The 21,477-nt window shown below is 39.5% G+C and overlaps 1 protein-coding gene across 1 annotated transcript in view; it reads left to right on the forward strand.

Annotated features, from left to right (window-relative positions):
• Positions 1 to 21,477, forward strand: part of SCFD2 (sec1 family domain containing 2) — a 355,447-nt gene that overhangs the window by 304,668 nt on the left and 29,302 nt on the right. The window contains exon 6 of the mRNA XM_011362648.2: positions 15,126 to 15,271. Coding sequence (XP_011360950.1) covers positions 15,126 to 15,271 — 146 coding nt within the window. The remainder of the gene's footprint in view (positions 1 to 15,125; positions 15,272 to 21,477) is intronic.

Below are 21,477 nucleotides of genomic sequence, written 5' to 3' on the forward strand. Positions count from 1 at the left end.
ATGGGGATTGCATTAAATCTGTATAATGCTTTAGGTAATATGGTCATTTTAACTATGTCGAAATGACCCCAAAACACGGAATATCTTTCCATTTCTTTGTATCTTCTTTGATTTCTTTTAATAGGGTCTTATAGTTTTCATTATATAGGTCCTTCACATGTTTAGTTAGATTTATTCCTAGGTATTTTATTCTTTTTGTTGCAATTGCTAAAGGAATTATTTTTTCCACTCTTTTTTCTGACACTTCATTATTAGAGTATAGGAACATTATGGATTTTTGAACATTAATTTTGTATCCAGAAACTTTACTGTATTTGCTTATTGTTTCTAGTGGTGTTCTTGTAGAGTCTTTAGGGTTTTCTATATAGAGAATCATGTCATCTGCAAATAGTGACAGTTCGACTTCTTTTCCTATTTGGATGTCTTTTATATCTTTCTCTTGCCTGATTGCACTTGCTAGGACCTCCAATGTTGTATTGAATAAGAATGGCGATAGTGGACAGCCTTGCCTTATTTCTGATCTTAGAGGGAAAGTTTTTAGTCTTTCACCATTAAGTATAAAGTTGGCTGAGGGTTCGTTGTATATGGCCTTTATTATGTTAAGGTACGTTCCTTCTATACCGATTTCGTTAAGTGTTTTGATATTAAATGGATGCTGTATCTTGTCAAAGGCTTTTTCCGCATCTATTGATATGATCATATGATTCTTACTTTTTAATTTGTTTATGTGGTGTATCACATTAATCGATTTGCATATGTTAAACCATCCCTGTGCCCCTGGGATGAAGCCCACTTGATCGTGGTGTATAATCTTTTTAAAATGTTGCTGTATTCGGTTTGCTAGTATCTTATTTAGGATTTTTGCATCTGTGTTCATGAGAGATATTTTTTGTGTTATCTTTACCAGGTTTTGATATCAGGGTAATATTGGCCTCATAAAATCAGTTAGGAAGTAATGCCTCCTCTTCGATTTTTTTGGAAGAGTTTGAGGAGAATGGTATTAAATCTTCTTTGAATGTTAGGTAGAATTCACTGATGAAGCCATCTGGTCTTGGACTTTTATTTTTAGTAGGTTTTTGATGATTGTTTCAGTTTCCATACCACTCATTGGTCTATTTAGATTTTCCAATTCTTCTTGATTCAGTCTAGGAAGGTGTATTTTTCTAAGTTCTGGTCCATTTCTTCTAGGTTATTAAATTTGGCATTATATACTTTTTCATAGTATTCTTGAATGATTCTTTGTATTTCTGCAGTGTCTGTCATAATTTCCCCTCTTTCATCCCTGACTTTGTTTATTTGTGTCCTTTATTTTCTTTAGTGAGTCTGGCCAGGGGTTTGTCAATTTTATTAATCTTCTCAAAGAACCAGCTCCTTGTTGTATTTATTTTTTTCTATTGTTTTGTTTTGTTTTCAATTTCATTTATTTCTGCTCTAATTTTGACAATTTCTTTCCTTTTGCTGGCTTAAGGCCTCATTTGTTCTTTCTTTTCTAGTTTTTTAAGATGAAGTGTTAGGTTGTTTATTTGGGCTTGTTCTTGTTTTTGAAGATAGGCCTGTAATGATATAAACTCCTCTTATGACCGCTTTTACCATGTCCGGAAAGTTTTGATATGTTGTACTATCATTATCATTCGTTTCTATGTATCTCTTGATCTCTCTTTTTATTTCTTCTCTGACTCAGTTATTCTTCAATAGCATGTCGTTTGATCTCCATGTATTTGTGGGTCTTCCTGATTTCTTTTTGCAGTTGATCTCTAGTTTCAAAGCATTATGATCAGAGAATATGGTTGTTATGATTTCAGTCCTCTTACATTTGTTGAGGCTATTTCTGTGTCCCAGTATGTGGTCGATTCTTGAGAATGTTCAATGCACACTGGAGAAGAATGTATAAGCAGCTGTTTTGGGATCGAAGGCTCTGTAAATGTCAACTATGTCCAGTTGTTCTAATGTATCATTTAAGGATGTTATTTCTTTATTGATTTTCTGTTTGGATGATCTGTCCATATCTGACAGTGGGGTATTTAGGTTCCTTACTACAATAGTGTTTTGGTTTGTTTCTTCCTTTAGTTCTGTTTGTAATTGCTTTACATATTTTGGGGATCTCTGATTGGGAGCATAGATATTAATAAGTGTTATGTCTTCTTGGAGCATGCTTCCCTTTATCATTTTGAAGTGTCCCTCAGTATCTTTCTTTACCTTTTTTATTTTGAAGTCTATTTCATCTGATATTAGTACAGCTAGTCCCACTTTTCTCTGAATGCCATTTGCTTGAAATATCATTTTCCACCCTTTCACTTTGAGTCTGTATTTGTTTTTGGAGCTGCGATGTGTCTCCTGGAGGCAGCTTATGGTTGGGTTTTGCTTTTTGATCCATTCTGCAACTCTGTGCCTTTTTATTGGTGAGTTTAGTCCATTTACATTTCAGGCGATTATTGAAATATGAGGTCTTCTTATAGCCATTTTATCTTTTGTTTTCTGGTAGCTTGGTATTTCCATTTCTTCCTTGTACTTGTGTTTCTTTTTTCTTCATTTTGGTTGGCTTCTGTGGGTTTTCCCTCTGGTTCTTCTTGTTTTATGTTATATACTTCAGTTTTGAATCTTCGGTGTGTGGTTACTATTACGAATATGTAAAGGATAGTTATGTGTGTATGCGTGTATGTGTGTATATATGTATATACACAGTCATCTATTTTCTTCTGCGTGTGATTATCTCCATTCCCCTTTGCGAATTTGGATCTTTGAATCCTCCCCTTTTCAGTCATTGTTATATCAGTTTGTCCCTATGTATGCTGAATGTTCATCCCTAGCCTGCTATAGCAATTCTCTTCTTAATGTTTAAGCTTATAATGCCCTGTTCTTAGTAAGGATTGCACTCCTCTGCTTCTATTTGCCTGATAGTCACCTTATTTGATTATGTACACCTAATTATGGGGGGGTTTTTTGTTTTTTGTTTTGTCATTTTGTTTAAGATGAACTGACCACTTTAGTATTTCCTGTAGTGCAGGCCTCGTAGTGGAGAATTCCCTCAATTTTTGTATGTCTGGAAAGGTGTTAATTTCTCCTTCATATCTAAAGGAGAGCTTAGCTGGATACATTGTTCTAGGCTAGTAGTTCGTTTCACTTAATAGTTTGAACATTTCATTCCACTCCTTTCTGGCTTGTAAGATTTGTGTTGAGAAGTCCAACAATAATCTAATGGGTTTTCCTTTATAAGTTACCGTCTGCTTATCCCTGGCTGCCCTGAGAATTCTGTCTTTGTCGTTGACTTTTGATAATTTTAATACAATGTGTCTTGGTGAAGGCCTACTTAGGTTGAGGTAATCGGGTGTTCTGTTAACTTCTTGAATCCCAAACTCCAGTTCATTCCTAGATTTGGCAAATTCTTATCAACTATTTGTCTGAAAATGCTTTCTAGTCACTGCTCCTTTTCCTCACCTTCGATTATGCCCCTTATTTTTATGTTTCCTCTCCTGATGGTATCAGCTAGTTCTTGTATTTCTCTTTCATTATTTTTCATTCTTCGGTTTCTCTCTTCTTACTTCAGATTTATTTCTACATTTCTGTCTTCAATATCACTGATCCTTTCCTCCATTTGGTCGACTCTATTTCTCAAGCTTGCTATTTCATTTTTCAGCTCTTACAGTGTGCTTTTAATCTCCAAAAAAAAAAAATCTATTTTGTACTTTTTGAGGGTTTCAATATCCTTGCTAAAGAACTCATTCTGCTCATCTAGTTGTATTTTCAATTCCTGAAATTGTTGATATGTCTCGTTTTGGAACTCACTGAGTTTTTTCAAAAGTGCCATCCTGAATTCTATGTCATTTAACTTGCATATTTCTCTGTTTGTAAGCTTATTTTCTGGAGATTTTTCTCTTTCTTTCTGAGATGCCTTGTCACCTTGGTTGTTCATGGTGTTTAATGAACTATTTCTCTGTCTGAGCATTAATGGAAGTATATTCTGCTTTTTTTACAGAAAGACAATTTGTTATATAAAGGTCTCTCTTTAGCCTGTTCCAAAGGAGGCACTTTTCTTTTGGTTTCCAGTAAGTGGCGTCTAAACCTCTTGGATCCTTTCTTTATATAAAGCTTTAATAATCCCTGTTTTTCTTCTTATAAATGTTTAATCACACTCACTACTCTCAGTCTCAGTCCCTGTCAGTGTTAATGACAGTTTCGGTAGCGTTTGCTCAGATTCTCCTGGGGCGCCATGCTGTTCAGTCTCAGAGGATCTGGGGGGAGGAGCCCTTTGTGTTGGGGGTTAGACGCTGCAGCTCACCCTTGATATTGCAACTGCAGCTGGTAAAAATCAACTGTTGTTTCTCTGCCATCCTGCTTTTCTGCTTTCTGCCCTGATGACTTGGCCCTGCTGCAGGTCACGTGGAGCTCACAGCACTCCCAGGCAGGGCTGTTCAGGAAACTCGCTGCACCTTCTCCCCACTCCCCCCTCCCCTCTCCTCCTACAGGGAGCTCAGGCAGCTGCGAGAGGCAGCTTCTTTATTTCTCCCAGTCTACCACCCAACACCCAAGATTCTGACCTGTGGTAGCTCTTTGCGCAGATCTCATGCTCAGACATGCTGGTGTGCAGTTTGGGTGTTTTTGTTGAGTTTTAGATGTTCAGCTTATTGTAGTTTCAAGGGGAGAGATCTGGGGATGTTTCTCACTCTGCCATGTTTCTCCAAACTCCTTTGGTACTATTTTTAAAACCAGTAACAAGACCTAGACTTACATTTGGAAAGGAGCAGGAATAGCACAACTTGATATGGTCCTTCACATCTTCCTTCTTGGCCTGCACCTCCAGGAAGCCTTCTAGATGATCTTCGTGGGGGTGCTCTGGGCCTCTACCGCAGCTTCATCAGATGGAGCCAGCCTCCCTCCAGCACACACACATCTCTGCACTGGACAGTAGGGAGGGCAGAGTGTGGAGGTTAATAAGGTGCAAGGCTGGTTGCAGGTGGTGGCACATCAGGCATACTTCCTGAAGGACAGAAGAGATTGGCCTCTCGGAGGTCTTGGAAGAACCATCCGTGGAAGGAGCATCTTGGCTTCATTTCTCTCTCTGAAATGATGGACTGGCTCATTGGTTCTGAAACTATGCACCTGGGGAATACTGTCCCCTGCTAACATCAAATGATGGCCGTCTTTTCTCAATTCAGAGAAAAATAAAGCCCATCAAATATTCTCCACCGTACGTTTACATCTATTCTGTTTCTTCTTCTCTTTGTTGCTGCTTCAGCTTTTGTAGCATCCCAAAAATAACAAACAAGAAACAAGCAAATATTAACATAAAAACTGCCCCCTGTACTTAACTCATGGGCATGCTTGGTGATGCCTTTACGTGCATGTGATATAGGCTTGTTTTCCCCTCGTTTGGAAAATGAGATCAACTGTAGTATTTTGTTACAGTGTCCTAGAAGGTCTGTACCTCCCAGGCTCCCAGGCACTCTGCCCCCCAACAGCTTTTGAAAACGACCAGATGCAGGTAATCTCTCAGGTCAGCTCTGAGAGTCCAGCAAACCATTTAAAGCTATTCAGAAGCACCAAAAATGTTAACACACTTTGAAAGGGGACTTACAGTATAAATGGCAAGTTTATAATTCAAGAGAATGAATTCAACAGAATAAAAGCAACCAAGCTGTTGGGAAGCACTCACAAGTGAGATGTACAGGTTTGAAAGCCTGTCTGTGTCCCTGTCAGGGATTGTGTGCCCCACTCCCTGTGCGGGAACGGGCAGGTGGGCATGAGTCTGGTATAAGTGGCTGTGTGGGCACTTTCCCTACTTGTGGCAGCTTTTACTCCTGGAAAAGAGGCCCAAAGTTGAAATGATATGGAGGGATTTGATTTTATTATGGTGATAGCCCAATAATAGCAGATTATATAACTGATCAAAAATTGTTATCTACCTTTGTAAAGAAATAGCCTCGAACATGGTACTTCAGTTACTCTGAACGCTGAACTTCAGGATCTCTTTGTCTGAGATTTAGATTGATTTAATAGGATAACATAATAACCAGTGTATAAAATTGTATTATTTAATGTGATATGGTATCCCAACAGTTTTGACGAAGTCTTCGAAGCCTCCCTTATTTAACCACGTAAAAGGTTAAGATAAAGAAATTATGTTAGTATAGTCAGGGCAGTCAGAAAAGCTACTTCGGAGAGATTTTTCAGAGGCATTCCAGAAGAAACGTTTTGAAATATTGGGGCTATTTCCTTGTTTCAGCGTGATCCAGGATTGTCTTTTCTGCTGCCTTCTTGGTGCTTCCTGAAGTAGCATAGCCATTCGGGATCAAGGGGCTGCTTGTCTTACTGCCTGCATCCTGCATCCTACTTCCTGGGCCTCACTGGCAACTTGGTACTGCACCCCGCCATTAAAAATGCAAGTTCCAAAGCATATTCCTGACAATTTTCCTTCCTTTAGGCTTTCCCACATGTTTTCGCACAAGAAGCCTCGGGGCTGAGGCTAGAATTCTGGGCAGTCACATTCTCTCATGACTGTGCAAGTCTTTCCACGTCCACCACATGTCCCAAACCTGCCTAATAATAATAAATTTCAGTTGTCATTTCTTCCTTGTTTCAGCTGTTTTAAAAAGCTGAATTTGCTGGAGGCTTAAAAAGTAGTGTGACTGGTTTTTGTTTTGTTATATTTTTTAAGATGATAGACGATACGTTTAAAAGATTATGTGATATATGTGTCATAAAGCATAATTACATAATAAACACTCATGACCTTACCTCTCTGTTCCAGAGGGTGGCTTACCCACTCGCCCCCACCCCCAGAGGTAACCACTTTTCTGAAGTTTGTATCTACCATTCTCTTTCTGTTTAAAACAGTTTACTCTCGCGTCTATGTACACTCAAACCATATAGAGTTTAGTTTTACCTGTTAAAGAGACAAACAGGATTTATTTCGCCAATTGAGGTTGTTCTTGTAAAGAAGCCTTTTGGGGAGGTGACCCTCGCAGGCGCACAGGCTGCAATTGCTCAAAACTGTCTGGAGGCTCCTTGTTTGAAATTTCCTACAGATAGTTTATCAGCTCCTCAAGAATTAGTGCTATTGCTTTACAGCATACTGGTCCGATTTAATTCTTTTTCCTATCACCCCTCTATTTTCCCCCATTCACTTATTTAAGAATTATTTAATGAGTGCCTTCTATGACTGAGCCAGGCCTTGGGCTAGAGGTCAGTGGTGAACCAAGAAGAGCGCCTGTTCCCACTGAGCTTATCTCCATCCCTCCTCTCCTTTCTTCCTTGTTATTTGAGCAATAACTATAGGCCACAGGCTAGAGGGATCCAGGACTGAGTGGGAGACAATGAACCAAGGTGCCATGGGAAAGTGTGGCCTGGGAGCCTGAGGGAAGACTTACGGAGGGACTTCAGGAAGAGGCAGCCTTCTTGGGCCCTGTCTTGGGCCCTTTGCAGCCTCACCTGGATGTCCCTGACTCTGATTTTCTGTGTTAGGCCCGCTCTACCAACGTACTCATCCCACCTATTTATGTCGTTACCTCCACACCTGCCAAGGAGCCCTGCCCTATGGTGCAGAACGGGACTCTACCATGAACCAGGAAATCAGCCCTGTAAAACCCGAAGTCTCTCAACTAAGACTTGATTTTTTTTTTTTTTATGCTAGAGGAACTTAAAAGTCACATAGGTCATTAAACATTAAATTGATGACAGATACAATTGCCTGTGTAGTATAAATAAAAATCCTCAGAAATATATTTTTATTTATACATAATTTATAAAAATAATGAATATGAATTACATATTATATGTGATATAATATATATAATTCATTTGTTCTCAACCAGCCTCCACATGACCCATTCACCAGAATAACTGGCATTCTGCAATCACTCTATGAAATAGAATGACTAATGCTAAAACTCCAAGCCCTCATAGCGCTAATGTAATCTCCATGTGCCTGGGCACATCTGCTCTTCCCAGTCGAGTTGCATGATTCCCAAGACTCAATTAGGTTTATTTCCAAACCTGCTTATGCCAGTTGTACTTGTTATTAAGTTTAAACCTTAATTAAATGTTCTCACACACTGATGAAATATAAATCTAAAAAGAAAATTGTTTCAGAGAAAACCAAATTGAATGCTTTTGAAAGACTCAGTAAAGCATTTTTAAAATGCTTTTGAATTAAGTGTGACAAGGCGATTGTAAAAGAATGAAGGAAAAGAACACATTAAATCTAGAAGAAATCTACTCTTGGATTGTGCTACAGGTGACTTTAACTTCTTGTTCTACTTTAAAGAACTAAAATTGGAAATTCTACATGGTATTAATGGTTTTTATTTTTAAAAAAGGAACTCTAATCAGACAATACTTAAAAAAAAGACCTTGGTCTTTCCTCAAAAAATTAGTGAATACACAGACATTTATTTATGTTTTAATTCTAAACAAAATTATGCACGTATATGAGAGATTAGTATTTCACAATCCTCATCTTCAAATACCAATCCCCTATTGGTCCCAAGCACGTTTGAAAAAGAAAGCTTCTGTTGTAGTTTTACTTATGCACTTACCAGCACTGTTGTACTCAAGAGGGGTTTAATACAGTCAGCTTCCCTAAAAGATCTCAGATGTGAAGGCACTTGCTAAGGTTTGTTTTTTTATTTTGTTTGGTTTTGCTTTCATTTACCAAACGTTTATTGAGAGCCATGAGAAAAGACTCCGTCTTTAAAAAAATGGTTTGAAAAGAGAGAAAAGGCAATGTCAGACAGCTGGATGGATGAGGGGGTCATGACCTCCCAGCGCTCTGCCCTTTCTGGCCTGAGTCATACTTCCATGCCGACCTTTTCTCTAACTGTCTCAGGAGCCCATGGAAGTAGGCCCCTGCTGCCAGGCGCTTCCTGAGAGGCAGGAGAGCAGGGATGCTAACAGGAAAGTGGGCCTGTTGTTCTCAACCTTTGGGCCAGACAAGGATGAAGACAGCCTTGGATAACTTGGGTCCAGATGAGAAAAGGACCTCTTGACCAGGCTCAAACACTTTTTGATCCTAGTTCTTCCCAATCAGTTGGGCGGGGTCTTTAGAATTGTCAGGAGAATAGTATCACTAAATAGGGAGACATTTCAAATCCTATTGTAGCCATGCCCCCCCAACTTATCCAGTTATATAAATGACATTCTTTACATTTGACCTGCTTAAGTGTGTGTTTGTGCACATGTGCGTGTATGTGTGTTGGAAGGCCTTAGAGGAGAACTACTTTAGCTCCAATCCAGATGAAGGCCTTAGACATGGCAGCCTCCTGATTTTATTCTTTAATATCAAAGGAATAGATATTAGAAACCAGATTCCTTTGAAAAGGTTCCCCAAGTACCAGAAAGAGCCAAGCCTGCCCCCCAAGAGAACCAAACAGAAGAGAAGCATTAGGCAGGTTACAGTAAGGAACATGGCTTCATTTCAGCCACCCCTGGAGGATCGGGAAGCTGTTCAGCCGTCTCTCCATTTTAACTTTGTTGTTGCTGGAAGCATGTTCCCTGCAGTGTACAAAACCATGGAAACCACTGTTCTCACTCTGCTAAAGTAAAGGGACTTCAGTAAGTGGAGACCGGTGAGAGGGGAACGAAGGGAGGGTAGGCATGGACACAGGAGCCTTACTTTGTTGCTCTGAGAAGTAACTGGACCCCTACCCAAGAGATTACCAAGCCCTCCAAAGAAAGAAATTGCAGGGGCATGAGTCATCCTCCATTTTAGAACACAGGAATGCCCTAGGGGATTGGGGCTTCTCCCTTATCAAGAAGTAGGCAACTGAAGCACACAGATCTCCCTTGGCCGAAGGCTAGGATCAGCTTCTGGTTTATTATCTATTTAACTAAGTGGATTAAATGAGAATTGACTGGAATCATACACTTAAGAGTTCTCTTACAAAACATTGTTATCTTATAAACTGGCTTAATTTAACAGGCTGTCAGAGGCTTATTAGAAGTAACTGAACACAGCTCCTTATGGAGCGGATACCCAGGGAGAGTGTGCAGCCAGGCCTGGGAGACGGCACACCTTGTGTGGCCAAAAAGATGGGCCTGGGCTTTAGCTGCAACTCACACTGTTAGTGTCTACCCCCAGGGACAGGTCCAGATCTTCCCAAGAGGAAAGGCGCTTGCCACTCACACCTTTTAAAAAGCATTTCTCAATATTGAGGGTAAATTAAGTGTTTTATTGATCTTTTACATATGTGGTCTTAGCACATATGAAAGAAAGCAGTTGGTTATCAGGACTAACTAGAATTAGACAGCAAAGGTTTGAATCTTAGCTTTATTACTTACTAATTGAGTGACTTCGTGTTACTTAACTTTTCTATAGCTCAGTTTCCCCATCTTCAAAATGAAAATGATAATAGTACCTACCTTATGGGTTTCTGTGGAGATTAAATATAAGTTTATAATATGTATAAACTTCTTAGAATAGTGCCTGACATCAGTGAGTGTTCACTGATTATAGCTATCACTATTATCACAGAAAAGAATTAATCCCATTTCATAGCTTTTATGCCCACATCTCCTCTTAGCTGTTAATTGCAGCTTGAATTTGGAATGAGCTGCATTCACAGAGGAGATTCTGAATAGTGGGAGGCAATGTACATAAAGAAGCTCAGGCCTGTGATCAGAGGGGCATTTTGAACATTGAGTTCACCAGGGATAGTGATGTGGTCTTGCACAAGTCATTTATCTTCTTTGATGCACATCGCTAAAATGTGTGTGCGCACGCGTGTGTGTGTGTGTGTGTGTGTGTGTGTGTGTGTGTGTGTGTGTGTGTGTGTGTGTGTGTATGTGACTTTACAGGTTTTGGATAAATGAATGTACATCCTGCTTTTGGTGAAGATAGATATAATTATGAAAATGCTTAGAGACTGATAAAAATGAGCCCTCTTTGGCCTGATGTCCTGGAAATAGGTATATGGTAGAACCCTTGCTTGGAGAGACCCGACATGCTAGAAAGTGTTGATGGTTTGGATGGAAGTTGCCCTTGTGTAGTTGGTTTAAATAATGGAGATAATTATTTTTCAGGAAAGTTTTACTGAATTTGCAAATTTCAAACATTTTATTCTTCTTCCAACAATTTCTTTGACAGTCTTATTTTTCTATTAGGTTTCTATTAGGTTTAATTTACCAGTAATCTATATTTCTGTCAAACAACCTGTAGTAAATGTCACCTAACTCTTTGTAATTACACAGCCTTTACTTAATTCCAGTATCTAATCCACAATTTCCATGTATAACCTATAATTTTTAGTCATCTGGAATCCAGTATAGATGATTCTATTCCACTTGAACTAATGGATAAACATTATATTCCTCACTTTCCAAAAAAATTAATATAGACCATATGAAAATGGAATTTTTCTGTTCTGTAAAAATTAATTACTTTAAATAAAAAAATTTTAACCCATTAGCTGAATTATGTTTTAGGGGAATTGAAACACTATGCATGCTTCTAGAACTAATAATGTTTTCTTATTCTTTGCACAACTTTTTTTATTTGAAAGAGTAATACATATGTATATTAATACATAAAATTGATATAATGTCCCATATCTTAAATGGCTCAACCCAAGAGGTTAAGGAAGGAAGCCAGGTGGATGAGTGAGGAGGCATAACTGTCCCAGGTCTCTTCTAGTTGATCGTTGACTAAAGCACATGCTGATATATCTCAACTAGAGCTACAATGCCAAGAGCAAGCATGGTGTAACATCAATAGATGCTGTCTATCTGTAGATCTCACTTTTCTTGACTATGAACCTCTTTGAGAACCAGGAAGAAGTTATTAACCTGCTCCGCAGAAAATGACATATTTCTTTTCTTTCTACAAAGCTTGGCATAGAACTCTGGGGCGTTCACATGAACTCCCTGAATTCCTTCCATCGACTGCCCCCACCCCCACTGCAGTTCACTGAACATGCGGAGGCTTCCTTTCACTGGACTTCACCACACTTTGATTTTTTTAATGGCAATGCGTCGGTCATTCCTGGAAACCAAGAGAAAAAGACTGTTCAAGATTTTTACAACAAAACAAATGTATCTATTGGTCTTTGTCCCTAATTCCAATCTTAAAACTCTTAAAACTCTTGGAATCTCAGGAGTGATGAGAGTGTCATGTATGCTAATGGGATGACTGATGAATGGGGCCCCTAGATAGCTTCAGGATGGGGGGGCTGTCTGGTCACCAGAAAAACCAAGGCATGTTTAGAGAGTTGGAACTTTCAACCCCACTCCCAACTTCCAAGGGAGGGGAGAAGGGCCGGAAGTTGTTAATCACCAATGATCAATAATTTGATCAATCATGCCTCTGTAATGAAACCTCCAGTTTGACATCTAAACAATAGGGTTCTAAGAGCTTCTGGGTTGATGAACACATCGAGGTATTGGGAAGGTAGAGCAGCTGAAGAGGGTGTGGAAGCTACACGCTCCTTCCTTGCTCTGTGCCTCCCTTCTCTTTGACTATTTCTGAATTGTAACCTTTGTAATAAACCCATAACAATAAGAAAAGTGCCCTCCTGGGTACTGCGGGCTGTTCTAGCAAATTATTGGAACTGAGGAAGGGGTCATGGGAACCATCAATTGATAGCTGGTTGGCCAGAAGTGCAGGTGGCCCCTGGGAGTTGGAACCAGTGTCTGCAGTGAGGACAGTCTGTGGGACTGAGCCCTTGAACTGTGGAGTCTGTGCTAACTCTGCATAGTTAGTGTCAGAATTGAATTGTAGGGCACTCGGTGTCTGGAGAGTTAGAGAATCAAATCGCGTAGGGGAAGAAACACACACATTTGGTGTCAGAAATGTTGTGAGTAAAAACAGTTCAGAATTTTGCCCACCCTTGAAGAGTTATTATATACAGTGTTCCATAGTAATTAAGAGTAGAAGCTCAGCTACTTACATCCATCTCGCAGCATCTGCTACAGTTGGGTTCCTTCGGACATTCCTATGTACTTTGCAAGCACTCCATTTTAGTTTAAGCTTGTTTGGAGCTACCTCTACTCCCTAAAAATAATTTCTCTCTTTATCAAAATCAACAAGTGTCTCTTCATTTCATACTCACTTGGATAGCTACAATCAAGAAGATAGATAATAAGCATTGTTGAGGATGTGGAGAAATCAGAACTATCTTACACTACTGGTGGGAATATAAAATGGTGCAGACACTTCGGAAAACAGTCTGGCAATTCCTCAAAAGGTTAAACACAGTTTCCATATGACTCAGCAATTCTATACTAGGTATATACCTAAGAGAAATGAAAATATATGTTCACACAAAAAATTTGTACTTGTAAAAATAGTAGCATTCATAATAGTCAAAATGTGGAAACAACCCAAATGTCTATCACTTGATGAATAAATATGTAAAATGTAGCATATCCTTACAATGAATATTAGTCAGCAATAAAAAGAAACGAAGTCCTGATACCTGCTACAATTTGGATGAACCCTGAAAACATTATGCTAAATAAAAGAAGCCAGTCACAAAAGATCAAATATTCCATGATTCCACATTTATGAAAAGTCCAGAATAGGTAAATCCACAGAGTCAGAAAGCAGATTAGTGGTTGCCAGGGACTCGGGGGAGGGGAAAATAGGAAGGGACAGTTAACACCTATGGAGTTTCCTGATGGGGTGATAAAAATATTCTAAAATTGATTGTGTTGATAATGTTTATACAACTATACAACTATGTGAATATAACCAAAGCTATTGATTATACATGTTAAATGAGTTAATTGTATTGTATGTAAATTATATCTCAATAAAGCTGTTCCAAAAAAAAGAATACAGGCTCTGGGTCCAGGCTGCCTGTGTTCCAGTTGCTGTGGAAGCTCTGGGGTCCTGAGATAAGGATTTGGGTGCAAGGTCTATATTTGGAAAGATATTCTAGGAAGCACAGTCAGGAATTAGGGAAGTGAGACAGGGAAGAAAGGAAAGCCCATAAAGGGGGCCTTAATGAGTGAGTTATTGTTGTGGGCAACTAGGACTCAGTCCTGCTGGGACCCCTCAGAAAAGCTGTGAAGACCACAGTTTGGAATTGTTCTCTTAAGGGATGAGAAAGCTAGTTTGTTCCTACGAGTGCCGACTCCCCAGGCTGCTCCACAGAAAGGCCAAACACACCCTGACAACTGGAGAAAGCCCTCGGGAAGAGAGACACAGAGACAGAGAGACGGAGAAACAGAGATAGAAAGACATCCAGGTACTTGAGGTAGGAAGTAGTCAGAGTACAGAAGAACTGTTTCCCAAACCTACCAGTGATGTCCAGAGTGACACAGCAGACACGGCAGAGCATTGACAGTGTCTGCTAATGGGAGTGTTACTTGGTCTCTGCATTCGGGTTCCCTCATCCTTAAAATGAGGAAAACAATAGCTCTTATCTCATAAGGGTGATGCGAAGATTAATGAGTTAATGTATGCAGTATTTAAGAGAGTCAAAAATGTTTGTCTTAAATCTTTCTCTATTTCTTTAACTTCTGATTTACCCACAATTATTTCTGTTCTGAATGAGCTTCTAACAAGATAGATACTAAATCACTTATTATAAGTTTCTATAAGAAATAGAATCATTGCTGAGAATGGTCTTCTTGTTAGGCCCCCTTTGTGTTTTATCAACTTTAAATGGCTGTAGCCATTTAAATGTATACCATTTAAATGTATAAAGTATACCATATATTTTGTTAACACATCAGGCAGGTGCCCATCCCAGCAAGTTCTATCGCTGGAGCAAACTCTATATTGTTCTCATTCTTGCTGTTCTATTTTATGGAAACTGTTGGTGAGATTCAAGCAAGAGAGGTTCATCCCAGAACTCTCTCGTATTTTCCTTTGTGGCTCCTAATACCCTCCCAAAGCTGCATTCTGAGTCAGCAGATCCTGGGGAGCTTTCCTTCTGTGAAACTTCTGCAGTCTAGGGATTGAAGCCGGTGGCTGCAATCCCAGGCAATTCTGGGTTCTGCTTCTGTTAAAGGCATTTATACCCAACATGTTTCATCGCTCATAGATGATTGAAACAGTTCACTTGGTGAACTGCCAGGGCAAAACAGCAATTAAAAAAAACAAAAGAAAACTGTGTTACATCGAAACCAGGTTGTCATTATTAAAACTTAAAGATTTGTTCACCCAAAGAAATATCTCTGGATTATTTCAGGCTGTGACTCTTCAATTAACCTGACGTTTCACAAATCCAAAATTGCCGTGGATGAACTCTTTACTTTGCTTCGGGATATTGCTGGAGCTCGGAATCTCATGAAACAGTTTAAATCTGTGTATGTTCCTGGAAATCATACCCACCAGGCAAGTACATACGTTTTAAAGTAACTGTCTGATCTGTGTTGTAATTTTAGGATTCAGAAACTACAAGGAAAGTTTCTATTTTAACCTCTCTAAAATGAGAGATTTGTTCTAGATAAACTCCAAGTTCTCTTCCAGTTCAGAATTCTAGGTTCTCTTGTAAGAGCCTCTCGATTCATTTGTATCTCAGACTTGCTGTAATTAGATGGGCGCTGGATTGGGTCAGCCACCACTTTATAACTGTGGCGCTGTCACAGACTTAATCTACGACCTTAGGCAAGTTCCTTCACTTCTTTGGGCCCCAGTTACTACAGGCGATAGGTAAGGGATTAGCCTTAGATGATTCCCAAGTTTCTGGATCTAAGCAGTCGATAAACATTTTAATCAATTAGAATAATAAAACTACCTAATAATATTATGGCAATGAAAAAAATGTTTGTGATAGCAAATCATTTCTTAATTAAAATTCCCCCACTGCTTTCTGAGGAGATTATTTGACTAGTGAGTAGGAAAGTGATATGAGAATCCATAATTAAAGAAGTAATTGCTTTGTAAAAACTCAGTGGGGGAGGAGCCATAGAAGACCCAAAGGGAAACTTAAAGAATGAGGAAAGACTGAAGCCATCAGGGCTAGACAGTCTCTGTTGGATGAGGAAGGAGACAGAATGCAAGTTCCTAGTAGCCAAAATGAGCTTTTAAGGAAGACCAGATGTTTCTGACAGAAAAGACCATTAAGTTTTGCTGTGGGATGTGTGAGGGAATCTTCTCCTCCAGCTCCCCATGAAATCTTCAGTGAAATCCAGTTTATTTGCTAAGGCTTTTGGAGAGTTGAATGTTTTGTTAGTAGGGACTATGTTAGTGAGGCATTCAACTTCAGGGTGCTGCCTCTTTAAGGTGATTGGTGGTAATGATTGGTGGTGCTGATGGGCATCTGAAATCACCCACCAAGTTACAAAAGAGCTTAGAAACTGGCACTCAACTTAGAAACATAAATTCTCATCCTTGATCTAAGAACACCACTACCACGAAATACAGATAAAATCACTCAAATAATTATATGTAGTTTTGCCATTAAAAAATTAGCAATCTAAAATACTGTGGTATGGACTCATTCTATACGACATAATAGAATTGATGATATATGATGAAATTTAGACCAAAGAACGTCAAGAAGAAAGTGACTGCTATAGTTGGCAAAGGGAAAATAAACCACTAAATTAATGAGGTCTCTGCGGTATTATGATCACCACAGTGACTGATTTGGCCAACTTCACATAAATATGTATTAGCTATAAATCATGGTTATGATAAGGACAATGGTAACTTTCCTGGACTTTATCTCCCTGCTGCCAATACTCTCATTTCTCTAGACCTCAGAACCCTGTCTTATAGCCATGGCTTTGGAAAAATGAGCTTTCTCCTTGCTTCATGGAGAAATGTTGATGAGTGGGAAGTAGGGATTAGAGGGAGGACACTGTGTATGTGTATCTTGAGGGTATTAAATAAATAATGATACAGACACATACTGAAATGCTGTGCAACCATTAAAATGACTGAGATAGATCTAAATGTTCTGAGCAAGGACTTTGAATCTTTGTCTCAGACTCTGCTTCTTGGGGAACTCAAACTAAACCAGAGGTTCATGATCTATTAGGTGAAAAAAAAATACATGTTGTAGATCATTCTATAATGCATTATTCTATTTTGGTTTAATAATAATAATAATGAGTATATGGATATGTATATTTAATCAGTCTTTAAATTTTGGGGGAAAATTTATAATGGTTACCTTATGGGCAACAGGAAGGGTTGGATGGACAAGAAGAAACTCTGACTTCTTGCTCTGTACTTATATATATAAAGAAAGAGTTTTGGATGGGATTATGGGTAAATTTTACCTTTTGGGTTTTTCAATATTTTTTATTTGAAAAATATTTTTAAAACTTTAAATCACAGATTTAAGTCCTGTAAGGACAGGGATTTTGATCTGGTTGGGTCACTGCCATATCTTCAGTGCCTGGAGTGTTATCTTGTGCATAATTAATGCTTAATGAATATTCATTGGGTGAATCTTGAATGCAATACATATATCTTTATCATATATTGGACGATTTGTTGGGACACAGAGTGCGTGTAATTAGAAAAGGACAAATGTCTAGACTAGAATCAGAGTCCAGCCGTGTGTAGTTTTGAAGATGGGTCTTGGCTGGGCAACTTTCTGTCCATATCTTCCAATTTGGTCCTCAGCCCTATAACTCCAGGAAAATTTTGTGTTTTCTATCCAGCTCTGTGCTGTTTCTATGCAGATTCTAGTTAGGATGTCCTGGGCTCCCTGGGACACCTGGGAAAGCACTAGACCTGGTCTGGCCCTGGGTTCCTGTTCCAGCTCTTTCCAGTGCTGTGGATCTGGGCTCCCCCTCTGGATCTAGGGATCTAGGGGTCCCTACCAGCCCCAGTCTCCCTCCCAATGCACATCTCTCTTGCTCCAATGCACACCAGTTGGTTTTTGAAGCTATTCCTCTTTCCCCTGCTAGCTCTAGAGGAATCTCTTATTTAACCTCCATCCTTTAGCCATTTAGGAAAATGTGTCAGTCATGGCTCAGATTCAGAAAGCTGACACTACTATCATCATTTCAAGGAAACCGTGGTTTTATACAAGGAATTAAGTGCACAATAAAATATGAAGAACTGGAAAAGTGGAATCTAGACGGGGCTTCTAGAAATGAGTCCAGAACATCACCACAGACCTGGCTTTCCAGGGGAACTAGTACCTCTGCCACAGTCAGGAGGGTAGGTGATGGGGATCAAGAGGATGCCAGAGAAGGTCTTGATTTGAAGAACATATCACCAAAGCTGTAGACTGCTCTGTGTTTGCTTACCATGATATCTGCAGAGCCTTGCTCAGTGTTTGTCACCTAGTAGATGGGTAGGTGGTTGGATGGATGGATCCTGGGTTGTAGGTCTTATCCAGAATGTTGTTTCAAATGTTCTTAATTTTTCCTGAGAGGGAGGTTAGCACAAAGGTTAACAGAACAGACTTTAGACCAAGGGCATTTGTGCTCATATCCCAGCTCTGCCTCCAACTAGCTGTGTAATCTTAGGCAAGTTACTTCACCTCTCTGTGCCTGGTTCCTTCTCTATAAAGGAGCTAATAATAGTAGCTTTCTCATACAGAGAGATGCTTTAATGATTAGGTGAGTTAATACATATAAATCTCTCAGGGAAGGAGCTGACACATAGATGGCACTATGGAAGCATTTTCTACAAAAGTAGTAGTAAAGGACAAAATAGACCTTCTCTTTGTCCTCTTTTGTAGCATTTTGTCCTTTCCTTTGCTTGGAGAGGGGCTACATAGAAAGAGTGTCATCCTTAAGCTGACTCTCCTGTTAGCTGCTGTGTACGGTACAAGTCGACTGCTGACACCAGTGTATTTGGAAAGGTTGTGTTTGTCCATAGACCCTATTGACTGGAAACCTAAACTCTAGCTTTGCTTGTGCAGCAAGTCTCATGCTTTCGTTTCTTACTGCAACCATTCCAGTTTAATGGGAGGTTTTACCTCCTTCCTAAATGCCACAGTGTTTGATGTGCTGCAGTTCCTCAGCATCAGGAGGACATTAGGAGGATGTCTCAGGGCCAGGAGCTTATGAGCACTTTCAGAAAAAAAATATTATATGGCTCTTGCATGACTTGCTTTGGCAGAGGTCTCAAAGTGCTGTGCTGTGCTGTGCTGTGCTGGAAAAAACTTTCCACAGATGCGTTCTGTCTTTTGTGCCTCTGGCATATTGAACAAGAGCATTTAGAACCAGCCGTGCCCAAGGAGGCTTGATTCATCTTGTGCCTGGTGAAATACGGCTCTCTGAACAGTGTGTACGCCCAGACTCTGTCAATAATCCCCAGCCCTGGCCACCAGCTGTTCTTTTACAAGTGCTAAACTGTTCCTCCTCCATGTTCTATCTACCTATCCCCAAACCTGCTAGTGTCCTTTTTGAAAGAATCAGCATGAGGTCCTAAATAATAAACTGGGGTCCAGGAAACTTGACTCTGTCTTTTAGTCTGCTTCTAATGGCCTTTGTAAACTCAAGCAAATTAGTTAATAGCTTTGGGCTTTGATTTCCTCATATTGAAGTTGAAAGAACTGCACTCAAAGTAATCTGTGTCTAGTTTGAAAGATGGGTGAATGGATGGATGGATGGACGAATGGATGGATGGATGCACAGATAGACAAGTGAACCATTTTTTAATCTGTAGAGCAAACCATTTCCTTTATGAAGATGAAAGGAAAAAATATCTGTCTTAGTATAGCAAAAAATAAAAATAAATAAACCATGAAAGAGTCAAAGCCATGAGCAGTTTTGAACAGATGTTTTTCTGTACAGTCTTGGATTGAAACAATATCCTCTCTACAAGTCTACAAGTCTAGATTTCTCAAGAAGTTGGTTGTTTAAAGTCAATTTTGCAGAAAGGGAAAAGCATCTTCAGTAGCAGGACTTAGAGACCAGCAAAGCCAAGGTCATGCCTCAATTGATGGGATGTGGTTGTGGTAACCCAGATTTCCTTAGAAACTGATACCTGTGCTTTCTATAAAGTGCACCAAATTCAAGAAGATATTGGAATTGGATTAGTTTCTCAAAATTATCTTGACATATAATGTCAGAAACTGCTGCTATACTCAATACTTTTCTCCAAGAGCTAGAATCAGGTCAATAAAAGAGTTTTTTTAGACCTAATCACACATTATCTCTACCACAAAAGAATAACCAGGGACATAGACATAAATATGTTACTTTTCATATTTTGATAAAATATGGCATTTTTAAAAGCCCAGTTTGTTCTGCAAGAGATACTGACCATTTAAAAGAGAGGGAGTTTCTGGTATAAGATTAATTTTTTGAAATTTTATTTTCCATGTAGCACCCATCGGGGTCTCTCTGGGCTCTACCAAACCTTCAGGCAGCCTCAGGAGACTGTCATATTGGTTCACCTTATGATTTTAGTGGCCCTAGGGCAATTTTTCCTTTGTGGGCTCTTTCTGCTATAAAAATTGTTTTTAAATATTAAATTGTTTTATTATACAATTGTATTGATATAGATACAAATATATTAGTAGTATATATCAAAACATTATCTTTGATCTAAAAGTTTATTTTTTTCTTCCAATTTTAAAAGAAATTAGTATATTTTCATGGGTCTCTAGGTCTTGTGGGCCCCAGGCAGGCACTGTGTATTCTGCACCTGATAGGTAGGTAAGTCGGCTCTGTGGTCCTAACCCCCACTTGGCTCCAGTCTGCCCAGGACAGGAACATAGTTTGCCCTTGGGAAGCAGTAAACTTTTTTCTTCCTGGGAGTGTCCTTGTGACCATCCATGTAGCAGTCCACACAGCTATCCAGAAGCTATTCAGTTCGGTCCCAAGGTGACAGCTCTGAGGTAAGGGAATTAGACTCACATTAAACTCATATGGCGGGAGTTGGGGTGGGGGTGGGGGGGCGTAGTTTCCTTGTTTAAAAACCTCATATCCTATAGGAGCCAGTTTCTCTGGAAGAACTCCATAGGCGTAGCTTCCAGCATGTCTCCAAAGGACATGCCCAGTTATACCAGTTGTACAAGAGTCATCTACTCAGAGAAGTCTAAGGTCTGGTTTTCTATCCAGTATTTATAGTTCCCCCAGTCTAAAGCAATTTACTAAGCAGGGGTCATTTTTATCATAAGCAATCTTGCCTGGCTAGCATTGACATTCTTCCCTTATCAGGTTTCCAGGGAAACAGCTAAAAAGTTAACCAAAGGTCAAATTCTTACGCAGAAGGGAAAGGGGGGTTAATAATACTTTGTCTACCACATGCAACTTGCCAGTTGTTAAGGAAATAATTATATTAATGTTTCAATCCAGACTTTATAGTGTGTCTGTGGCAGAGACAATGCTATATGTTCCCCAAATTACATTTATTTTTCCTCCTGGGCACAGTTAGGCCACATTTTCCAGATTCCCTTGCAGGTAAGTGTAGGTTTGACTAATTCTAGCCAATGAACTATGGTAGAAATGATAAGATCACTTTCAGGCTGAGCCCATAAAATCCCTCTGGAGATCCTCCTTACTCTTTCTCTCTTTCATCATCTGCTGATGAGCTGCAAAGGCTTCGGTGTGGGATTCCAGCGCCGCAGGGAATTGTGGAGCCACTGAGTAAGCAGGCTGTCTGAATGACTGCATAGGGTA

This window comes from Pteropus vampyrus, unplaced genomic scaffold, assembly GCF_000151845.1.
Source record: "Pteropus vampyrus isolate Shadow unplaced genomic scaffold, Pvam_2.0 Scaffold77, whole genome shotgun sequence".
In the NCBI taxonomy this organism is placed as follows: Eukaryota; Metazoa; Chordata; class Mammalia; order Chiroptera; family Pteropodidae; genus Pteropus; species Pteropus vampyrus.